Raw genomic sequence first — 18,502 nt, 5'->3', positions numbered from 1 at the left:
TGCCGGTTCTTTTTAGTAGTTCCTTTAGCGACTGCAGGGTTTTAAGAGACTTAAACGTAACTTCCTCGTCCCCTCTAGCCGTAGCTTTTAGAGTCTAAGGGGTACCTGCGTCTGTTATTTCCGTCTTAGTAGACATTGTCTTGTTATTGTTGTTTGTTGTTTGAAAAGAGGCTTAGCAGTCTTACGCCGAGAGGGCTGCTTGTTCGTCTCTATTTCTAATCGCGTTCGGGTCCTAGCCTACTTGCGACACTAGGGCACTCTTCTCCCTACTATACAAAGTAGGAGTATAGGAGAAGGTATACTTTAAAGAGGAGAGAAGAGATATATAAATATACCTCTACTTCTAGGAAGTACTCTAGCCTGCAGTAACGTGCGTCTTTATAGCAGGCTTTAGAGGCGTTCTGCGGGTAGCTATAGCAGGTTCGGGATAACCTTTGTCTTTAGGGAAAGGTAGGCCTATACTCTATATAGAGTATCTAGCTATATAGCTAGTACTACTACTCTAATCCCTAGAGGTGCAAATTCGTCCTTACTAAACTACACTGCTCCTTTAGCTTCCTCTCTCGGCGGCGTAGGACAATAGGTAACTCTAGTATAGAGAGAACTAAGTGTATATATATATGTATGTTTGTGTATCCTAGGAACACTGCTCTTATTTGGCCTTTAGCTCTTTCAAAATTCGACTAAATTAGGCGTTTAATAGCTAGAATAAAAGCTCTCGTCGAGGGCTTTTAAACGGGCTACACAGCGTCCGAATCGGCGGCGTATTAGTTGTATTGTAGTGTGTTAAAGTGTTGTAGTACAGGTTATAAACCTTCCTTATATAATGCCCTAAACAGGGAATATTTCGAGTGTAGGGGAGGTAAGGTCGGAATAAGGTTTCGGAGGTAGGGGCCAAATCCCGGAGTTTAGCAAAATTTGCACCCTAAAGGGGGCAACAAGGTGAATCTTTAAACTCTAGTAGCGGCGTAGGTTTTAAGGGCAGCGGGGTGAATGCGGGTTCGTTGGAACGGCCTTAATAAGGGCTTTCGAATAGTGCGTGTTTGGTAATAATCGGGTCAATATTGGGTGTGCAATGGAAGTGCGGATGTCGATGACTATAAAGTAGTAGAAGTAAGAGCGAGCAATAAATAAGAAGGTAGCTACTTAATTAAAGGCTAATTAACGTACTTAGGCTAAGGCAGATAGACTAGCTATAGCAGCCCGGAAGGCTACTAAGAAGGCTACTTAGTAGGAGACTAAAGGTGCTAATTTATAGCTAAAAACAGACCTCCTTACCTTTATACGTAAAGCCTTACTAGCGCCGGTAAGGGCAAGGCGTCGTATAAGGCAGAAGAAGCTAATTGTAGTATTAAAGCTGTCTTAAGAGCGGAGGAGGGGTCTATAGCTAGCTAATTCCTCTTAACCTATAATACGCATAATATTAAGGCAGAAGTTATAAGCTGCTTAGAGCTAATAGATATAATTATTGCGATTAATTTAAGCTATTAAACAACTAATTCCGACTAGTAGTTGTAATAATATTAACTATTAAAGTAGTAGTTAATATAGAAGGATCCTCGGATTGCGACCGTGCACGTAATGCACCGTGCACGCCCTGCAAGCCTCTTCTATCGTTGCGATAGGGATCTCCCTGCTGAATCTGCTACTCCCCTCGAACACATTGTAGACAACTCCCTCCCCTACACTGACATACACGCAGAGCAGCTATACCACACTCATCTCAATCACCATCAGCAACCATGTCCTCCCCTTCCTCCGAAGAAAAGCAAGAAGACCGCTTCACCACCGCCCGCAACGAACTCTACCAATCCCACTCCCTCGACCCCAACACCCACACCCTCCCCTCCGGCGAAACCAAACCCTACGAAACCCACTACGCCGAGAAGATGGAGAAATTCCTCACCCAACGCTCCCCGTCCGCCTCCGAAGTCCTCCGCCTCGCCATCATCGGCCAACACTTTCGCCGCTGGGAAGTGCCGCGCTCCTCTTACCCGGATGGAAAACCAGGTTACCTGCGCTGGCGCTCGGATCTCAAGAAACGACAAGCGGCGCAGGTGGGAGGCATACTGATGTCGAGTGGATATGACTCGGACGAGACGGATCGGTGTCGAGCACTGATTGAGAAGGAGGGACTCAAGAAGGCGGAGGAGGATGAAGAGGTGCAGGTGTTGGAGGATGTGGCGTGTTTGGTATTTTTGGACGATCAGTTCGAGGAGTTTAAAGAGAAGCATGACGAGGAGAAGATGGTGGGGATTTTGAGCAAGACTTGGGGGAAGATGAGTGAGAGGGGGAGGGAGTTGGCCATGGGGTTGCCGATGACGGATGAGGCGAGGGCGTTGGTTGGGAAGGCTTTGGAGGGGTGAGTGTGAGGGAGGTGGAAGGATGTATAGATGAAGGGATTGGATGTATGGGGATGTGACAGTGGTGATGTACAGACAGGACGGACTATTTGTGGGTATCTCAAAGCGATGCTCGAGACTAGAGCGGGAATATACCCATACAGCACGGACATATACCAGGAATCCTGCAGGACCATGCGAGAAAAGCCGCCTCCACACTCCTTTCTGCCGTGTCGCAGGATTTCCAACGCCTTCCCTTCTAGTCACTGGGAACACGAGATCCGACGGCTCTCGGAAATAGGTAAGATTGGTCGAAACGTGAAATGAAGAGCTGGACACAACGGTATAGGATGATCATATCCATCGCTCCCGTCCTGCTTGTCTTCAATGAAAACCTGCAAGACACTTCGCATGATATTGTGGTCGTGCTAGACGTAACATAGACGCTCACTGTAGTATTCTGATGAGATACGATGAACAGACCCATGTTTCACCCGGGCGCTCTATCCTTCTCGCTACTTCATCTGACCTAGTGTGGATACAACAGGAAATCTGCAGGACCATGCGAAGAATGCTCTGAGTTGACACTGTTTGAGTCTCGAGTGCCATTGCAATAGCATGGACTCTTCACGGAGGCTGCGAAACGCCTGACGACGAAGCTGAAGTACACAGCCATGGCACACGGCCGAGAGACACTCGGCGGACTGTAGACCTCGCCTGCCTCTCCCTTCCTCCCACTTCCACCCTACTACTCTGGTCGTCTTGGCATCTTGTCCGCCAAAATCGTCGCAAACATCGCCATAGCTTGTACATTCACCTCGGCCGGCACGGGCGTATCCGGTTTGGCCAGCTGACTCAACAATTTGAAGTAGTTGATGTAGAATGACGGCGTGGAAGTGAACAGAATCTTCGCTGGCTCGTCGCCGGGATTGCTGAACGTGTGAGGTGCGCGGATGGGAACGACCATGTAGTCGCCGGCGTGAGCGTCGACGGTCTTCTTGTCTGAGCCGGGGTTTGTGGTGTCTGGGACGTGGAAGCGGACTGTGCCGGAGAGGATGTCTGGACTTCGAGGTTAGGTAGAGGAGTGGATTGGAGCAAGGGCCGTGCGAACGTACAGACTGTACATGGCTGTCAGTCCGTCAAGCCATCTTCCAAGGTCGTCAAGGATTGTCTGATCACAACTCACAGGTCTCATCGTGCATCTCATGCCAATGTGGTGGTGGACCGGGAGTCTTGGGCGGTAGGGTGAGCTCGGCTACACCGATACGGTTATCTGAAGAGAATTGAGCTTCAGTGAATCGATAGCAGAGCGCTGTATTGCCATCGACGCCCACCCGTATGTGATCCATCTTCCATCACCCGACATGTTATCGGGCCAAGCTTGAAGGTTTCGCCGGCTTTCGCTGGTACGAAGGCGATGTCCACGCTGGGAACGGCAATGAGGCCTGCCATGCTTGCTGTCGTCAAATGCTCAATGTATGTGATGGAGCGATTTTGAGATGTAATTGCAATGAGGTCTTTCTGATGAAATGGTGAGATTGATGAAAGTGGAATCTACGCTCCTTCCAGGCGGGGTCCAGCTCTGGTACAGCTCGACGATACATTGGTGTCACCTTGTGACGAAAGGGTCGGTGCATGTTTCTACGAGAAGGATGGCGATCGGAAAGACTGCTGACATGGCACATTGTGATCCATCAATGTGGAAAGCCGCCAGGGCAACTTGAACCTTGGCCTGAGAGATGGAGTGAAGATGAATGTGTGGAAGTCACGCTCGGCGTGTCAATTCCGCGAGGCAAGCGCGTCTCCCAAACTTGAACTTCGCCACGTCATCCCAACTTTTACATCAACGACCACGCCATCAGAATCACACTCGCAAGCATCATGAAGCCCTTCAAGCCGCCGTCGTTCAAAGCGCCAGCCTTCGTTGGCAGCAAACCTCGAGAACTAGCAGCCAGCGAACCCCGAGAACCAGCCAGCGAGCCTCCAGCAAAGCGACGTCGAATCAGCGAAAGAGATGATGTCGACGGAAGGGATCTCAGCTTCGACGTGACACGGTCAGCCACCAACGGGACTCTGCTTGTGAAGACAGCACTCCCGCCATCCAGTGGAGCGGCCAAGAAATTTGTTGCACCGGCTCCAAGGAAGCCTCTCGACCCTGTGCGAAACCCCAGCAGCTCTGGAGGGAGTGAGGCCGAGAAAGTCACTCAAAGCTACTACAACGTCCTCTGGCGAAAGTTTACCACCAAGAAGAATAAGACATGGGATGGCGATGGAGTACTCTCGGTGAAGGGCACTTATGCAACGCTTCAGGACATTTCCGGAAAGGAGCTTGGTCGTGGCGTGTGCAAAGGACCACTTCTCATCGGATCTGAACTGTCAATCGGCGGCAAAGAAATCGAGGTCGACACGATGATCTCACGGGAAGACTACCTCGCTGGAAGGCCGTTCCTCGGCAGTAAGAAGGTTGAGAAGGCGCCTTTGCTCAAGGATATTGACGGGACGAAGAAAGTCACCAACAAAGCTCAAGCCCGGCAGGAGAAGATCGCTGCACATCAGAAGGATCCTACAACAAAAGTGCAAGCTTTGAGCAAGACTTCAAACAACGCATTCAAGACGCCAGTCATAAACAGCAATGTGCAACACCAGGAGCGGAATGCAAAGGAAGCTGTCCCACGACACAAGGTGGATGGTGAGAATGCACTGGTGATGAAGCGGCCGAAGAGTGTGCCGAAAGGCAGGCAGATGGTTGACGTAGTGGTCGACCCAATCCTCACTAGAGCGTTGCGAGAGCATCAGCGAGTGGGAGTCTCCTTCCTGTACGAGTGCGTCATGGGCATGAAAGACTTTGATGGTGAAGGTGCAATTCTGGCCGATGAGATGGGGTTGGGCAAGACATTACAGACCATCGCACTTCTGTGGACTCTGCTCAAACAGGATCCAGCTCAGAATCCCGCCCAGCCAGGAATTGGTCTCATCAAGAAAGCTCTCATCGTCTGCCCAGTCACTGTGATCAAGAACTGGAAGAAGGAAATCTACAAGTGGCTGGGCAAAACTGGTATCTCCGTCTTCGTCGCAGACAATCACAATCGGATCACCGACTTCACCAAAGGAAAGTGCTACAACATCATGATCATTGGGTACGAAAAGCTCGTCAAGGTCCAAAAGCAGCTCCAAGAAGCCAAGATTGATATTGTCATCGCGGACGAAGGTCATCGTCTGAAGACGGCGGCCAACAAGGCTGCTCAAGCGATCAAATCGCTCAACACTGACAAGCGGATCATTCTCAGTGGCACGCCAATTCAGAATGACCTCTCAGAGTTCTTCATGATGGTCGACCTTGTCAATCCTAGTGTCTTGGGCAAGTACACAACCTTCAAGCGAGAATTTGAGGGTCCGATCGTGGCTTCCAGACAACCCGGTGCAACCGCAGCGGCTCTGGAGAAGGGAGAGGCTCGCAGTGAGGAGCTGGCCAACATCACAAACATGTTCATTTTGCGGCGAACCTCTGAGATCCTGTCGAAGTATCTGCCTCCCAAGACGGAGTATGTTGTGTTCTGCAAGCCCACCAAGGTCCAAAAGCAGATCTACAGAGCGGTGATCGAGGCTCCTGTCTTCGTGGCTGCGATGAACACACCGACGGAGGTCTTGAGGCTGATTACCATGCTGAAGAAAGTCTGCAATGCTCCGAAATTGCTCATCAAGAAGGACGAGAAAGGGAATGAAGAGAGGGTTGCTGACCTGATCGAGCACATCCCTCAATCTCTCCTGAAAGCACCTCATGCGAGTGGAAAACTGGCCGTCCTGGACGACCTCCTATTCCAGATCGACACCAAGACCGATGAAAAGGTCGTCCTTGTCAGCAACTACACTTCGACCCTCGACGTGCTCCAAGACTTCATCGGACTTCTCGGCTACAGCTGGCTCCGCCTCGACGGCTCAACACCAGTCGCCAAGCGTCAAGATCTGGTCGACACCTTCAACCGTTCGCCCAAGACCAAGTCCTTTGTCTTCCTCCTCTCAGCCAAAGCTGGCGGCGTCGGCATCAACCTCATCGGGGCGTCTCGACTCATCCTCTACGACTTGGACTGGAATCCTGCGACCGATCTGCAAGCCATGGCCCGCGTGCATCGAGATGGACAAAAGCGACCCTGCCACATCTACCGCTTACTGACGCAAGGTGCTCTCGACGAGAAGATCTTCCAGCGTCAGATCAGCAAGACCGGGCTGGCGGAGAGTATCGTAGACGGCAAGTCCGCCGCCAGCGGCTTCAGTCAAGCAGAACTCCGCGACCTCTTCAAGCTGGACGAGAGCGATGATTGCCAGACTCACAAGTTGCTGGGTTGCAGCTGTGGCGGCAATGGCCTTCCCGTTGTTGGAGATGATACCGAGACCTCATCGGAGCGCAACGACCTCGCTTCTCTAAGCGACAGACCCGAGATCGAGGTCGTACATCTCGAAGACAGCGACGAAGTTCCTGCCGCTACGACGAGACGCTGGCAAACCCTTGGCAGCGTGGACGTCGATGCAAGAGAGGCTGAGATCGAGCGGAAAGGAAAAGAGAGTCGCGACTCGGCTGGTAATGCGAAGATGCTGAGTCTGATGCGGTACACGCATTTCGATACGGCGTTGATCGGCGGAGGAGCCGGCAAGGTTGATGAGGAAGAGGGCGACATCTCGGAGCTGGACGTCGTGGACGTTGCCATCGAAGACAAGGCGCTGCAGGAGGTGTTGAAAAAGGAAGGGAGGAGAGTGGGATTCGTGCTGGTCAAGAGAGGGCATGAGAATGATGTTGCCGAAGACAAGGAGGTGGAGGTTGTTTGAGAGAATGTCTTCCCTTATGAGGTGGCGGTCGCTGTTGAACGGACGGAAGAATGGATGCATATTACGATGAGTGGATCTTTGAGATTATATCATATGAGGCATCCATATCCAACAGGAACAGAACATACGACCCACTCACTTATACTTCAAATAAGAACGATTTCTCCAACATAACGTTCCGCACTAGCGATCAGCCGTTGACGAAATTGGAGGGAGCAGACACTAGCCTCGGCTCGGCTCTTTCGGCTTACGACATTTACAACTTCCACGATCACATCAATCGACAACATCTCAAACCAAAACGAATGCAACGTGCAAAGCATCGTGCCTCCACCACTCAGCATGAGCAAGAACCGCCCTTCCCACCCGGTCCCACAATCCACAATCGACCACTTCTCCTCAATCGCCTACGTCCAACCCACCCTCTCCGACCCAGCCTTCAAAATACTCCCCTCCTCCCGAAACCTGACCCACAATGGCGCAGGCCACACCCTCATGGCGAAAACCTGGAACACATCCTCCACCATCCACCAAGTCCTCTCATTCTACCGCTCCTCTTCCACTCCACGCTCCGAATCAATAACCTACCCAGAACCCGCCTCCACCCGCGGCGAAATGCGGAGATTCTACACTCTCGGCAGCGACCTGAATGCGCATCCTAACCTCCTCCACGGCGGCGTCATCGCGGTTCTACTGGACTCTACTTTGGGCCGGGCAATCGGTAGTACGCTGCACGATCGGGGGTTGATGGGTGTGGAGAGTATGTTTACGGTGCAGTTGAATGTGGCGTATAAGAAACCTGTACGGACGCCCGGGACGGTGATGGTGAGGGCTTGGGTTGTTAAGCTGGAGGGGGAAGGGAGGAAGGTTTGGGCGAAAGGGAGGGTGGAGGGGGAGGGTGGGGTTGTGCATGCGGAGGCGGAGGGGATGTGGGTGAGTCCGAAGGAGAAGACGAAGGAGGGTGAAGCGAAGGAGAGGGCGAAGATGTAGATGGGGAAGAGGCCGGTCAAGATGAATGTCCCGCCCTTCCCCGACCACCCCCAAGGACCGACTTGCAGCTGTTCGAAACGCCCTTGACAGATATCGCACACGTCAGATCTCACCCGCTAGCAGCCTTGCGTCCAATGCCGCGCCTTGGAGAAGTTGAGCCCATACAGATAGCTCTGTGGTCGCGTCAGCAGGTATTTCCGTGCCACAGAACCATACCGCGAGCGCCTTGTTCTTGTCAAGCCAAGATCTCGCCCCATCAACCTGGAAGTGAGGCAGAGGCGAGCCTTGTATGCGGGACTTATTGACAACGAGCGCGGAAAATATACAAGGCCTTCCTAAACTGGCGTTTGAGCACATCGCACGGCAAACCGCTGCAAGTCCGCTCTTCGACTGCCTCTGCAAGAGAAGTGTTGGGCTGTTCGGCTGGTGCGATCCCGACCTTGACTGGTGATTGACAACGTGGGTCCAGAAATGTGGAAGAAGTAGAGGTGTCGATATTAGCCAACGCTCGAGTTCCCCAAGACCACTCTCTCAGGATCCTACTCATCTTCCCACCCGCTGCTTCTCATTCAAGCCCTCGCCGGACCCTCCTTGACCTTCTCCACATACGCCTCCAACAACTTCTGATGACTATCCTTCAGGAACCCCTTGACGAAATTCGCATACGTAAGACTGCACGCCGCCTCGCTCACAATCTGCACATACCACACACCCGTCCCATCCTCATCCGTGAGATCTTTAGCGAACTCTTTGTTCTCCGACCCTGCTTGTCCAGTCTCAGCCACCACCGCTTCCCTCGTCAGCCGCCATCTCGTATGACTCGTCAATCCTCCGGGTGCGTGGACCGTGATGTCGCAGCCGTCGTGTTGCGGGAGGAAGTCGGCTGTATATTTGACGTTACCACTCCAGAGATATCTGGGAAGAAAGTGGAGTTGGTCTTCGACTTCGTAGTGCTGGATGTGGTCGTCTTTTTGGTTTGGGACGGGTGATGGGATGGCTCGGAATCCGTTGCATTCGGGGCTTAGGTGTATGACTGTGTTGAAGTCGTGGAGAAGAGATAGAGCGTGAGACATTGAAGTTGGATGTGGAAGAGTTGCGGTCGAGGAGTGGGTGAAGGTTGTTTCGAACATGGTGTATGGATTTCTTGGTAGGTTGGAGGTGGTTCGAGATTCCGATGATGGTATAGATAGGCTGTTGAGTGTCGAGGGATGATGGTTTGTGGGTTGATGAGGTCTGCCGGAACGATAGGATCTGGAGTCAGACGGAGGTTGCGAATAAGGCAGGTAGACGGGGTCCTGTTGAGCTTGCCTTTTCGCATCTCGTTACCGGCATCACTCGTCACAATATCTGCTGTTGGGACACCTTCGGGGCAGGATCGGGGCGAGGAAGTACTTGCTCTTTCGGCTGGCTGCGTAGTGGACGGATGAAAGACCAACGGCATAACGAGTTCGAAAGATCACATTGTTGTCGGCCTTCGCGATCTGCCCACTTGACACCATGACTGCTTATTCCTAGTCGTCCCATGTTCCGGTCATCACCCATTCCACTTCCAACAGAATGCCTCTTCACAGTCTGACATGGCGTAGAGAAGCAGAGCAAAGCCCAAAGATCCGAAATGATCGCATCCAACACCTTTCCGAAGCGGCCTGCTGTGGTCTCGACCCAACTCGCGCCGGTTCCTTCCCTCTGCTTCGTTCTTGATTCGTTTCACTGCTTGCCTTCTTCTTGGTAGCTGGAAGCTCAAGTCTTCCAGTGGTAGCTAACCTCACTCGGAGATGTTCCGGCTGGTCTGTCGTCCTCAAGGCAGAGGCAGCAAGATGGGTGCCTTCATTCGTTTTGGATCGAAACAGCAAGGTGCTCCCTTAGATAGATATCCCGCGGAGATGTCAGTATCGTCTCCATGGTCCAGACGCTGCTTCATGCTTTGGGACTCAGGCGTACAGCGTGTGGACACATGGGAGTGGACACTCCCTTGTCGCCTCCAGAGGGGTATTCCTATGAGCGGATTGGCCTGATCTTTATCAATCACGGTAATTACCCTGGACTTGCCCCATGAAGCCTACAGGGGAGTGTCCACACGCTGCCAATCCCAACCATGGTAGACCACGGGTTACCAGGACCAGGATCGAAAGCGCACTTTGGCGCGGGCCATCGTGACACTTGGTCTCTCCGAACATCCGAACAGGGAGTGTTGTCAGGTAGGGTCGGGATATATGTATCGCCGTATCCCCCCTCGCTCGACCTTTTCTCTCTTCAATCCCGACACGAACAAACCCCCAAGAACGGCCATACACTCACGAACGACCAACACTCCGGACTACATCGACAACCATGCAGATCTTTCGGCTCTCTATCATTCTTGCAGTGGTTTCGACTTCCCTCGGCGAGCCCATCTACTTCCCTCCTCCCCCAGACGACAACAACTATTGGCTTTGTTATGGAATCAACCAGCATTTACCCGAGGGCGATTATCCCGACGGAGCATGCATCTACACTCAACATGAAACTGGCACCTCGGACGGTTATATTACATCGTGCAGCTCGGATCACCCGTGTAGCCTCGGTCCATATCCCCATGGATGCACGCCGAATTGGGATGGCCAATCGGGTACGGCGTGGTGTTAAAGAGCAAAGCATCGCCATGAGCATCCAGCGATCGTGATCCTGATCCTCCACTCTTGGACGTGCCACCACGATTCTTCATGGGTGTGCACTGTATTGGTTTCGCGGCTCGAGATTGCATTGCGACTAGACAGTTTCGGAGCGATTCCATCTTGGCTGCATCGGTGTCCGGATCGGTCTCGTTTTCTTTGACTCTACGGGTCGAAGCCGCAGGCACATAATCTCGGACCATGTCGGCGGGAAGGAGCGGCATCGATTCGTGTCATTTGGGGTTCGCGGTTTCGGTTCGTGCCAGTTGGAAGGAACGGATGTTCGTGTCGGCGTTTTGTTGAGGTGAGGCTCAGATGCGAGGTGGATGTTCGAGGAAGATTTGCGAAAATGTCTGATTGTTGAGTGTAGTGTAGCGCGAGGCAAGCACGACCGTGCTCTTTCACAAGCTCACACTTCGAGTAGTGAGGAGCAATATTCGAGTAAGAATTGAAGGAGTGACTTCTCAGAAGCCATTCGATCGTCGTGAAGCCAGCAAGTAATCACTTACAATCTTGTTGTCACGCGCTCGATCACTTCACCAACCAGAACTTGAACATTCGCGCTTTCGCAGCACCAAAATCTCACCCACTCTACTGCCAACACCAGCGCACCATGTCTTACCTCGAGCCCACTACCGGCGACGACCGCGTCAATGAACTCCGCCTCTGGCTGTCCGGTAGCATCACACGTGCGGACTACTTCACCTCCACCCACCACTCTCTCTCCGACCTCCACGAAGCGCTCCACGAGGGAGTCAAGGAGATCGACATCATCCTCGACCAACAGCTCTTCCAACTCATCGCGCTCGCACGGTCAGCCACCTACAACATCGAGCTGAGCGACGATGCCTTCTTCGACGGCCGCAAAATCGACGTCGAGGAGCTGCGCAGCATGTCGATCGTCGAGCGGCTCGGACGGCGGCACACGATTCGGTGTTTGAAGCTGGCGCAAGCCGAGATTGAGTGGCAGAACCACGAGATTGGTCGACTGCAAGTGCACATGAACAACGCGGCGGAGATGATCACGGCGAAGCTGAGGAACAAGTTTTCGTATCATCCGTTGACGAGGAGGATCGTTGATAGGGAGCCGAAGCAGGCGCAGGAAGGTTCGTCGACGGACTCCAGCCAGGAAACCAGAGCAGGGACCGAGGAAGGCGAAGTGCTGGAAGGTCAGGATGAGCGGGAGAGCGCAGAGGAGCTGGAGGAGAGATTCGCCGAGAGGCAGGACAGTGCTATGATGGATACGGAGATGGAGATGGACATTGACACGGAAGAGGACGATGATGATGACAACCAGAAGGAGAAGGTGGGATGAAGTGCTTGTTGACGAGGTGCAGATGGAGTTGGAGCGTCCGCAAAACACGTGGTGGAACACAAGAGCAATTGTGAAGATTGCACAGCTCGGGCACGCAAGGAGAAGCAGAGGGCGGATAGCAGACACGAAGAGATTAACTTACATGCAATCTTGTTGGTTAATCATGTGAAAAGTGAAGTGAATCTCGCCAAACCGATCCGGCTAGAACTCGTCTTTAGCCGTATAATGCGGGACTTGCGTCATTGCGTGGAGAGCTCGTGGCTGTAACCCAACCATCCGTTTCACCTCGATAGTCCCGAGTTTCTTTATCTTGACATCGTCGCTGTACTGTTGGACTGGTAGAAAGAAGACCAGGCAGAGAAAGAAAGGAAAGATGTCAGACTCATCCTCTGCCACGCCGTAAGTCTGACTGGAAGAGTCTAGCCCTCCCCTCCCCTGCGCTCTTTCCCAACCCACCAACGAACGCATGCACTCTCGAGTTACACAAGGAGAGGGGAAACGATCTCGGACTTTCTTCCTTTGCCAGCAGCAGGGAGGACATCGGCATTAACCCTCACTTCCTAGGCACAAGCGGAATAAATCCTCAATCTCACGAGTCCTCCACCGTATCGGCAGCAGAGGAGACGTCCCAACTCTGAAATCAATCTCCACCGAGAACCACGACGACGGCGGCAGCATGGCGAACTCCGACAATCCCGTGCACCTCTCGCCTTCACGAACCTCGATGCAGTCGAACCGGCCGCACCTTTCTACCACCATGACCAACCCGCAAACATCGTCTCAGAATCCATACTCGCCGGTCGAGTCCAGTTCGCTAGCCACGAGCTCCACAACACAAGGTGCGACTTTGGAACAAAGCGTACGCCTGTTCAAGGTATTCGAGGCCCTACGCAGTGGAGACACATCCGCGATAGCCAAGGCAACTCGCTCTGATGGAGAAGCGAAGCTGGAGGGAACCACGATACTACACCTCGCCATACAGTGTGCAGAGACATCGATGATCGAGTACGTTCTCACGCAGCAAGATACGGACGTCAACGCAAAAGATAAGGATGGGAACACACCTCTGGCTGTCGCTGCATCACTCGGCCGATTAGCAGTTGTTAAGATTTTGCTGGAGCATAACGAGATCAACGATTCGATTGCGAATTACCAAGGCAAGACTGCACTAGATTTGGCTCGTAACCCAGAGATCTTCCAGCTCCTGCAGCTGGCAAGATCGGTGTACATCGACAGCAACGTTCGGCACATCCAGCAGTTGGTTTCGGCTGGAGACTACGAGGCTCTTGAACAGGTGCTAAACGACACACGAGTGCAATCTACCCTTGATCTCAACGGCCCAGAACTAGCCACAGACCCGGCTACGACATCGGATGGAGGCAGTCTGCTGCATGAGGCGGCCAGGAAGAAGGACGTCAAGTTGGCACAGCTCCTTCTGCTGAACGGCGCGGACCCATTCCGTCGAGACCGAAGGGGAAAGCTGCCACAGGATGTCACCAAAGACGATCGCACAAAGGCGATACTGAAGAAATCTCCGGCCGCAGCGGCTGCACAGCGAAGCATTCAAGAGAAGACAATCCTCGGCGATGGCGGGCTTGCTGCTGGAGCTCCAACCGATGGTGGGCCAGGGAGTAAGGAGAGCAGAGAGATGAAAGGATATCTCAAAAAGTGGACAAATTACACCTCAGGTTACAAGTTGCGCTGGTTCGTGCTTGAGGATGGTGTGCTTTCGTACTACAAACACCAGGACGATGCTAGCATGGCTTGCAGAGGTGCCATCAACATGCGGATCGCAAAGCTGCACATGGATCCCAAGGATAAGCTACATTTCGAGATACACGGAAAGAGCTCGGTCAGATACGACATGAAGGCAAACCATCAAATCGAATGCAAACGGTGGTTCTGGGCTTTGAACAATGCCATTCAGTGGGCGAAAGATGAGGCCAAGTCTGAGATGAAGCGAGAGCACAAAGAAGCAAACGCCAGGCATGAGCAGTTGGAAAAATTGAAGACCAACAACACGGAAAATGGCAATGGTGCATCGACGCTCCATCCCGCCGCGGCGGCAAGCGTGGGCGTCGGATCGACTTCTCAATTCGGCGGAAGCATTGCAGGTGATGGAATGAGCACCTATGAGCCCAGCGAAGCGGATGGTGTGAGTCAGACGAGACCGATCGGCCGAGCAAACTCTGGTACCGTCGATGGTGAGGACGACGACGACCAATATGGTGATGATGCAAGCAACTATGAACCTCAACCGGCCAACAAGGACGCTTTCAGTATCACTGCTCAGTCAGCTAAGCTGCAATTGGATCTCCTGGAGCAAGTTTCCGCCGCTCTGAAAAGCGAAATCGCAAACAACCCGGAAATGGCCATCGGACATGCCACCGTTGCGCAAGCATTGTCATCCTACGAAAATGCAGTTGGCAATCTCAAGTCTATGCTCATGGATCTGCTGAGGATTTCCAAGGACCACGAGGCGTACTGGCAATATCGATTGGAGCGCGAGCAGAATATCCGAAGACTGTGGGAAGACTCCATGGCCAAGGTCGCACAGGAGCAGGAGACGCTTGAAAACCGCATCGGCGAGTCTGAGGATAAACGTCGGAAAACGAAAAAGGCTCTCAAGGAGGCTCTTGAGGGGACAGCTTCACGATCCGTCTCGCAGTCAAACGTCCTCTCGGCGAAAGAATCTGAACTCGGTGTTCCTGCTGCTACCTCCATCCAACGACGGCCGACCATCGCCGAGCTTACGAACAACGAGGTCTCCGATGATGACAGCGAGGTCGAGGAAGAGTTTTTCGATGCCATTGATGCCGGCGAAGTCGAGGTCCTCGAAACGATGCCAAGTCCATCCCTCCAACCCCGACAGCCTGAGCACACTCTGGATGCCAAGCTCGACGGTGCAGCGGAGCCGGCTGAGAGCGATCGTGACCAAAGAGCCAAGGAGATCTCGAAAAGCTACAAGGGCTACGAAGACGGTTTCAGAAAGCGACTGAAGCTGGACGCTGACAACAGGCCGAAGGTCGGACTTTGGGTGAGTATTGAATGTTTGGAGTCTTGCCGACCATTGCTGACTGTCTGCAGGGCATCTTGAAATCTATGATTGGCAAGGACATGACGAAGATGACTTTACCAGTGTCATTCAATGAACCAACATCGCTTCTGTACCGTGTTGTCGAGGATATGGAGTACGCCGATCTACTGAACGTGGCTGCTGATCGCGATGACTCGACCGAGCGCTTGGTATTTGTTGCTGGGTTCGCCGCGTCCGAGTACGCCAGCACGATTGGCAGAGTGGCGAAGCCTTTCAACCCGCTTCTCGGCGAGACCTACGAATATGTTCGACCGGACCTGAACTACCGCTTCTTCATCGAGCAGGTTACACATCACCCGCCGGTCGGTGCAGCTTTCGCCGACAGTCCAAAGTGGACGTACTACGGCGAATCTGCAGTCAAATCTAAGTTCTACGGAAAGTCATTCGAATTCAATCCTCTTGGTACCTGGTTCCTGCATCTCCGACCGTCGAATGGAGCACCAGAGGAGCTCTATACATGGAAGAAGGTCACCTCCAGCGTCGTTGGCATCATCACCGGCAACCCTCAAGTCGACAACTACGGTCCGATGGAAGTCAAGAACTGGACGACCGGTGAGGTCTGCTACCTCGACTTCAAGCCCAAAGGCTGGAAAGCCAGCTCCGCTTTCCACGTCACCGGCAAGGTCGTCGATGCTGATGGCAAAACCCGCTGGAGCATCGGCGGTCGCTGGAACGACAAGATTTACGCCCGTCTCACGCCAGGTTTCGAAGGCTCCGTCGAGCCGCCCACCGATGCCTCTCACAGCAAGAGCTCTAACAACCAAGCCTTCCTCGTCTGGGAAGCACATCATCGTCCACCACCCGGCGAAATCCCATTCAACGTCACGCCCTTTGTCGTCACGCTTAATGATCTCCCCGATCGTCTTCGACCCTTACTTCCACCTACCGACTCTCGTCTACGACCTGATCAGCGCGCCATGGAAGAAGGCGAGTACGATTTCGCTGCGACGGAGAAGACTCGCGTCGAGGAAGGACAAAGGGCAAGACGCAGGGCGCGAGAGGCGAAGGGAGAGGAGTTTACTCCGAGATGGTTCACGAGGGAGAAACATCCGATTACTGGTGAGGATTACTGGAAGTTTAACAACCAGTATTGGAGGGTTCGGGATGAGGTCGCAGAGGGGAAGAAGAAGTGGGAGGAGGAGAGGTTGGAAGAGATCTTCTAGATGATGCAGTGATCATCGACTGGAACGAGCATGCATTGCTCAGAAGACGCTTCGCTTCAATGGCGATGGAGAGGCGCTGCTACATTTACGTACGATAATTTATCACGAAGTCCTTGACGACAGCCAGAGGATGCATATCTCTCAGACCAGCGTAACTTCCTGTTCCACTCCACTCTCAAACCACTCCTTCGTGACCTTCGTGATATGTCCCACTCTTTCCAAAGCCCCTTTCACGTCCCGGCTCGGTGAAACCAAAAGTCCCACGAAATCCATATGCACCCACGGCGTCTTCGCAATACACACAAACGCCGCGTCCAAGTCTTGACCATCGCCCCATTCACCTCCCTTCTGCCCACGCTTCGCAAACCTCGACCCATCAGACTGCGCAACGAGCAGCCCATCGGAGATGAAATGCTGCTCCACACTTCTCGACCCGTTTTCCCTAACCAAATACGCACGATGCTGACTCACCTCCGCCTTCCACGCAATCTTACACCGTCCCAATCTCGCTCGCAGAACAATCGTACCACCCAGCACGGAGCCGTAAGGATTTACTCCTGACACATTCGTTTCAACGGACAGAACTTCCGCGAGGAGTGTGAAATCGTGGAGGGCATCGTACGTCACGCCACGATTAATGCTCGCCCAACTCCAACTTGGAGCCGCTTGCTCAGCTGCATCGTACGCGAGAGGTTCTTTCGATGCGCCGGGCATGGGTTGCCAGAGGAGATCAAGAAGCAGAGACTCGTCCCATAAACCAGCTAGGTATCGTGCTCCACGACTCGCTTGCGGAGACTTAGCGGCAATACCGGATATAGCGACGAGCTTGTCGCTGGGAAAGGTCAGTTGGCGGGAAGTGTAGGACTTGACTAGCATTCGCCATTGCAACTCGTCGGGCACAACGGGGAGGGGACCACGGGAGAGAAGAGGGTAGGGAGGTAGGGCGTCTTCGCTGCGACGATGGGTGCGGCATTCGAAGAGCGTGCTGGTGGACGTGAAGTGTAGAATGCGGGTTGCGAGGTGGGATTCTTGGAAACACCAGGCGCGGGTGAAGAGCGGATCTGGACGCTTGAGCGATGCCCAGGGAGAGGTGAAAGGCGGTTCGTAGAGGCCTTGCTCCATTGGTACCGCGAGGAGGTGGCGGCGGCGGGCGAGGATGGGGATGGTGGTGTTGCTAGGTAAGGGGGTGAAGGGAAAGGATTTGGGAAGCATGCTCTCGTCTCGAGGGCCGAGGAAGTGGGTTGAGGCGTTGGCGGAGGAGGCGGCGCTGATTACGAGGAAGGCGGATGAGTAGACTTGGCCCATTTGTGCGGCTTCGCGGTCCCAGTCGAGAGGGTCGTTTTGGATGATGCTGAGGGAGTCGATCCAGAGGTAGCGGATGGAGAGTTCTCTGCTGACTGCGATGGCGTCGCGGAAGGTCGGAGGGAGCTTTTCGACTGGTATGCTGATTTTGAAGTCTTGCTGGTTCTCGGTGAGGAGTTTCATGGGTTGACTGCCTCCCCAACAATGACTGAGAGCCGCATACTGGAGTTGAGGATCCGTTTCTTTGGTCTCGTACAAACAGATGACATCGTTCAGTCCTCCGATGTCGAGCAAGCGAGTCGGATTGAACACTGCAGATGGCTCGTTGCATTTCGGATGCTCTTCGACGCATTGCTTCACGCAATTGAACAAGAATTTCGCGGACTGCTCATCTCGGTTGTCCAATGCTCTTCGACCGCCGACGCCAACACACGGAGCGCCCGCCAGATTCGTCTCCAGAGCATGGTCAACGTACACCTCAACATCAACCCGAGGATACATGACGACCGGAACTTCGTATGTAAAGCGAACACAATTGATAACGAGCGGTCGTCCTTCGCGGATCATCAATCCAACCGTCAAACCCATCCCATTCCTCGTCTCAGTCACCCAATTCATCCATCGATCCGCGAAGAACGCATCGAAGATATTACACAGCAAACGGCAGTATGGACAGTCATTAATCGGACGGCCAGTCTTCGGGTCAATATCTCGACTCTCGAGGATCTTCTGCGTTGTAATGTCCGGGATGTACAGGCTAGGTGTGGCAGCTAGGTCTCCTGCAACTTCTTCAGATAGTCGCGTCCTCGTGTTGTCATGCC

At 53.2% G+C, this 18,502-nt stretch overlaps 9 protein-coding genes across 9 annotated transcripts; 5 read left to right on the top strand and 4 right to left on the bottom strand.

The window, feature by feature from the left end:
* Window positions 1-1,671: 1,671 nt before the first annotated feature.
* On the top strand, window positions 1,672-2,366 carry MYCGRDRAFT_69157 (uncharacterized protein; the record flags this gene model as incomplete). Its single annotated transcript, XM_003855192.1, has 1 exon — window positions 1,672-2,366. The coding sequence occupies one exon, from the start codon at window positions 1,743-1,745 to the stop codon at window positions 2,364-2,366; it is 624 nt and encodes a 207-aa protein (XP_003855240.1).
* Window positions 2,367-3,090: 724 nt separating this feature from the next.
* Window positions 3,091-3,794, bottom strand: MYCGRDRAFT_37202 (uncharacterized protein; the record flags this gene model as incomplete). Its single annotated transcript, XM_003855164.1, has 3 exons — window positions 3,091-3,406; window positions 3,525-3,615; window positions 3,677-3,794. The coding sequence occupies 3 exons, from the start codon at window positions 3,792-3,794 to the stop codon at window positions 3,091-3,093; spliced, it is 525 nt and encodes a 174-aa protein (XP_003855212.1).
* Window positions 3,795-4,223: 429 nt separating this feature from the next.
* On the top strand, window positions 4,224-7,163 carry MYCGRDRAFT_35514 (SNF2 family DNA-dependent ATPase domain-containing protein; the record flags this gene model as incomplete). The annotated part of the gene is made up of 1 exon (XM_003855193.1): window positions 4,224-7,163. The coding sequence occupies one exon, from the start codon at window positions 4,224-4,226 to the stop codon at window positions 7,161-7,163; it is 2,940 nt and encodes a 979-aa protein (XP_003855241.1).
* A 316-nt stretch (window positions 7,164-7,479) lies between these two features.
* Window positions 7,480-8,153, top strand: MYCGRDRAFT_69151 (uncharacterized protein; the record flags this gene model as incomplete). The annotated part of the gene is made up of 1 exon (XM_003855194.1): window positions 7,480-8,153. The coding sequence occupies one exon, from the start codon at window positions 7,506-7,508 to the stop codon at window positions 8,151-8,153; it is 648 nt and encodes a 215-aa protein (XP_003855242.1).
* A 569-nt stretch (window positions 8,154-8,722) lies between these two features.
* Window positions 8,723-9,283, bottom strand: MYCGRDRAFT_36641 (uncharacterized protein; the record flags this gene model as incomplete). Its single annotated transcript, XM_003855163.1, has 1 exon — window positions 8,723-9,283. One exon carries the CDS (start codon window positions 9,281-9,283, stop codon window positions 8,723-8,725), a length of 561 nt encoding a protein of 186 aa, XP_003855211.1.
* Window positions 9,284-10,462: 1,179 nt separating this feature from the next.
* Window positions 10,463-11,038, bottom strand: MYCGRDRAFT_103509 (uncharacterized protein; the record flags this gene model as incomplete). The annotated part of the gene is made up of 1 exon (XM_003855162.1): window positions 10,463-11,038. One exon carries the CDS (start codon window positions 11,026-11,028, stop codon window positions 10,681-10,683), a length of 348 nt encoding a protein of 115 aa, XP_003855210.1.
* Window positions 11,039-11,417: 379 nt separating this feature from the next.
* MYCGRDRAFT_91263 (uncharacterized protein) lies at window positions 11,418-12,119 on the top strand (the record flags this gene model as incomplete). The annotated part of the gene is made up of 1 exon (XM_003855195.1): window positions 11,418-12,119. The coding sequence occupies one exon, from the start codon at window positions 11,418-11,420 to the stop codon at window positions 12,117-12,119; it is 702 nt and encodes a 233-aa protein (XP_003855243.1).
* Window positions 12,120-12,492: 373 nt separating this feature from the next.
* MYCGRDRAFT_108367 (uncharacterized protein) lies at window positions 12,493-16,546 on the top strand (the record flags this gene model as incomplete). The annotated part of the gene is made up of 3 exons (XM_003855196.1): window positions 12,493-12,518; window positions 12,684-15,156; window positions 15,207-16,546. The coding sequence occupies 3 exons, from the start codon at window positions 12,493-12,495 to the stop codon at window positions 16,377-16,379; spliced, it is 3,672 nt and encodes a 1,223-aa protein (XP_003855244.1).
* A 1,087-nt stretch (window positions 16,547-17,633) lies between these two features.
* Window positions 17,634-18,038, bottom strand: MYCGRDRAFT_28056 (uncharacterized protein; the record flags this gene model as incomplete). The annotated part of the gene is made up of 1 exon (XM_003855161.1): window positions 17,634-18,038. A coding segment is annotated over one exon (405 nt), but the record flags the coding sequence as incomplete, so codon positions are not given.
* Between the last annotated feature and the right edge of the window lie 464 nt (window positions 18,039-18,502).

Source organism: Zymoseptoria tritici, chromosome 2 (genome assembly GCF_000219625.1).
Source record: "Zymoseptoria tritici IPO323 chromosome 2, whole genome shotgun sequence".
Classification (NCBI taxonomy): Eukaryota; Fungi; Ascomycota; class Dothideomycetes; order Mycosphaerellales; family Mycosphaerellaceae; genus Zymoseptoria; species Zymoseptoria tritici.
This window is presented reverse-complemented; position numbering and strand designations above follow the sequence as displayed.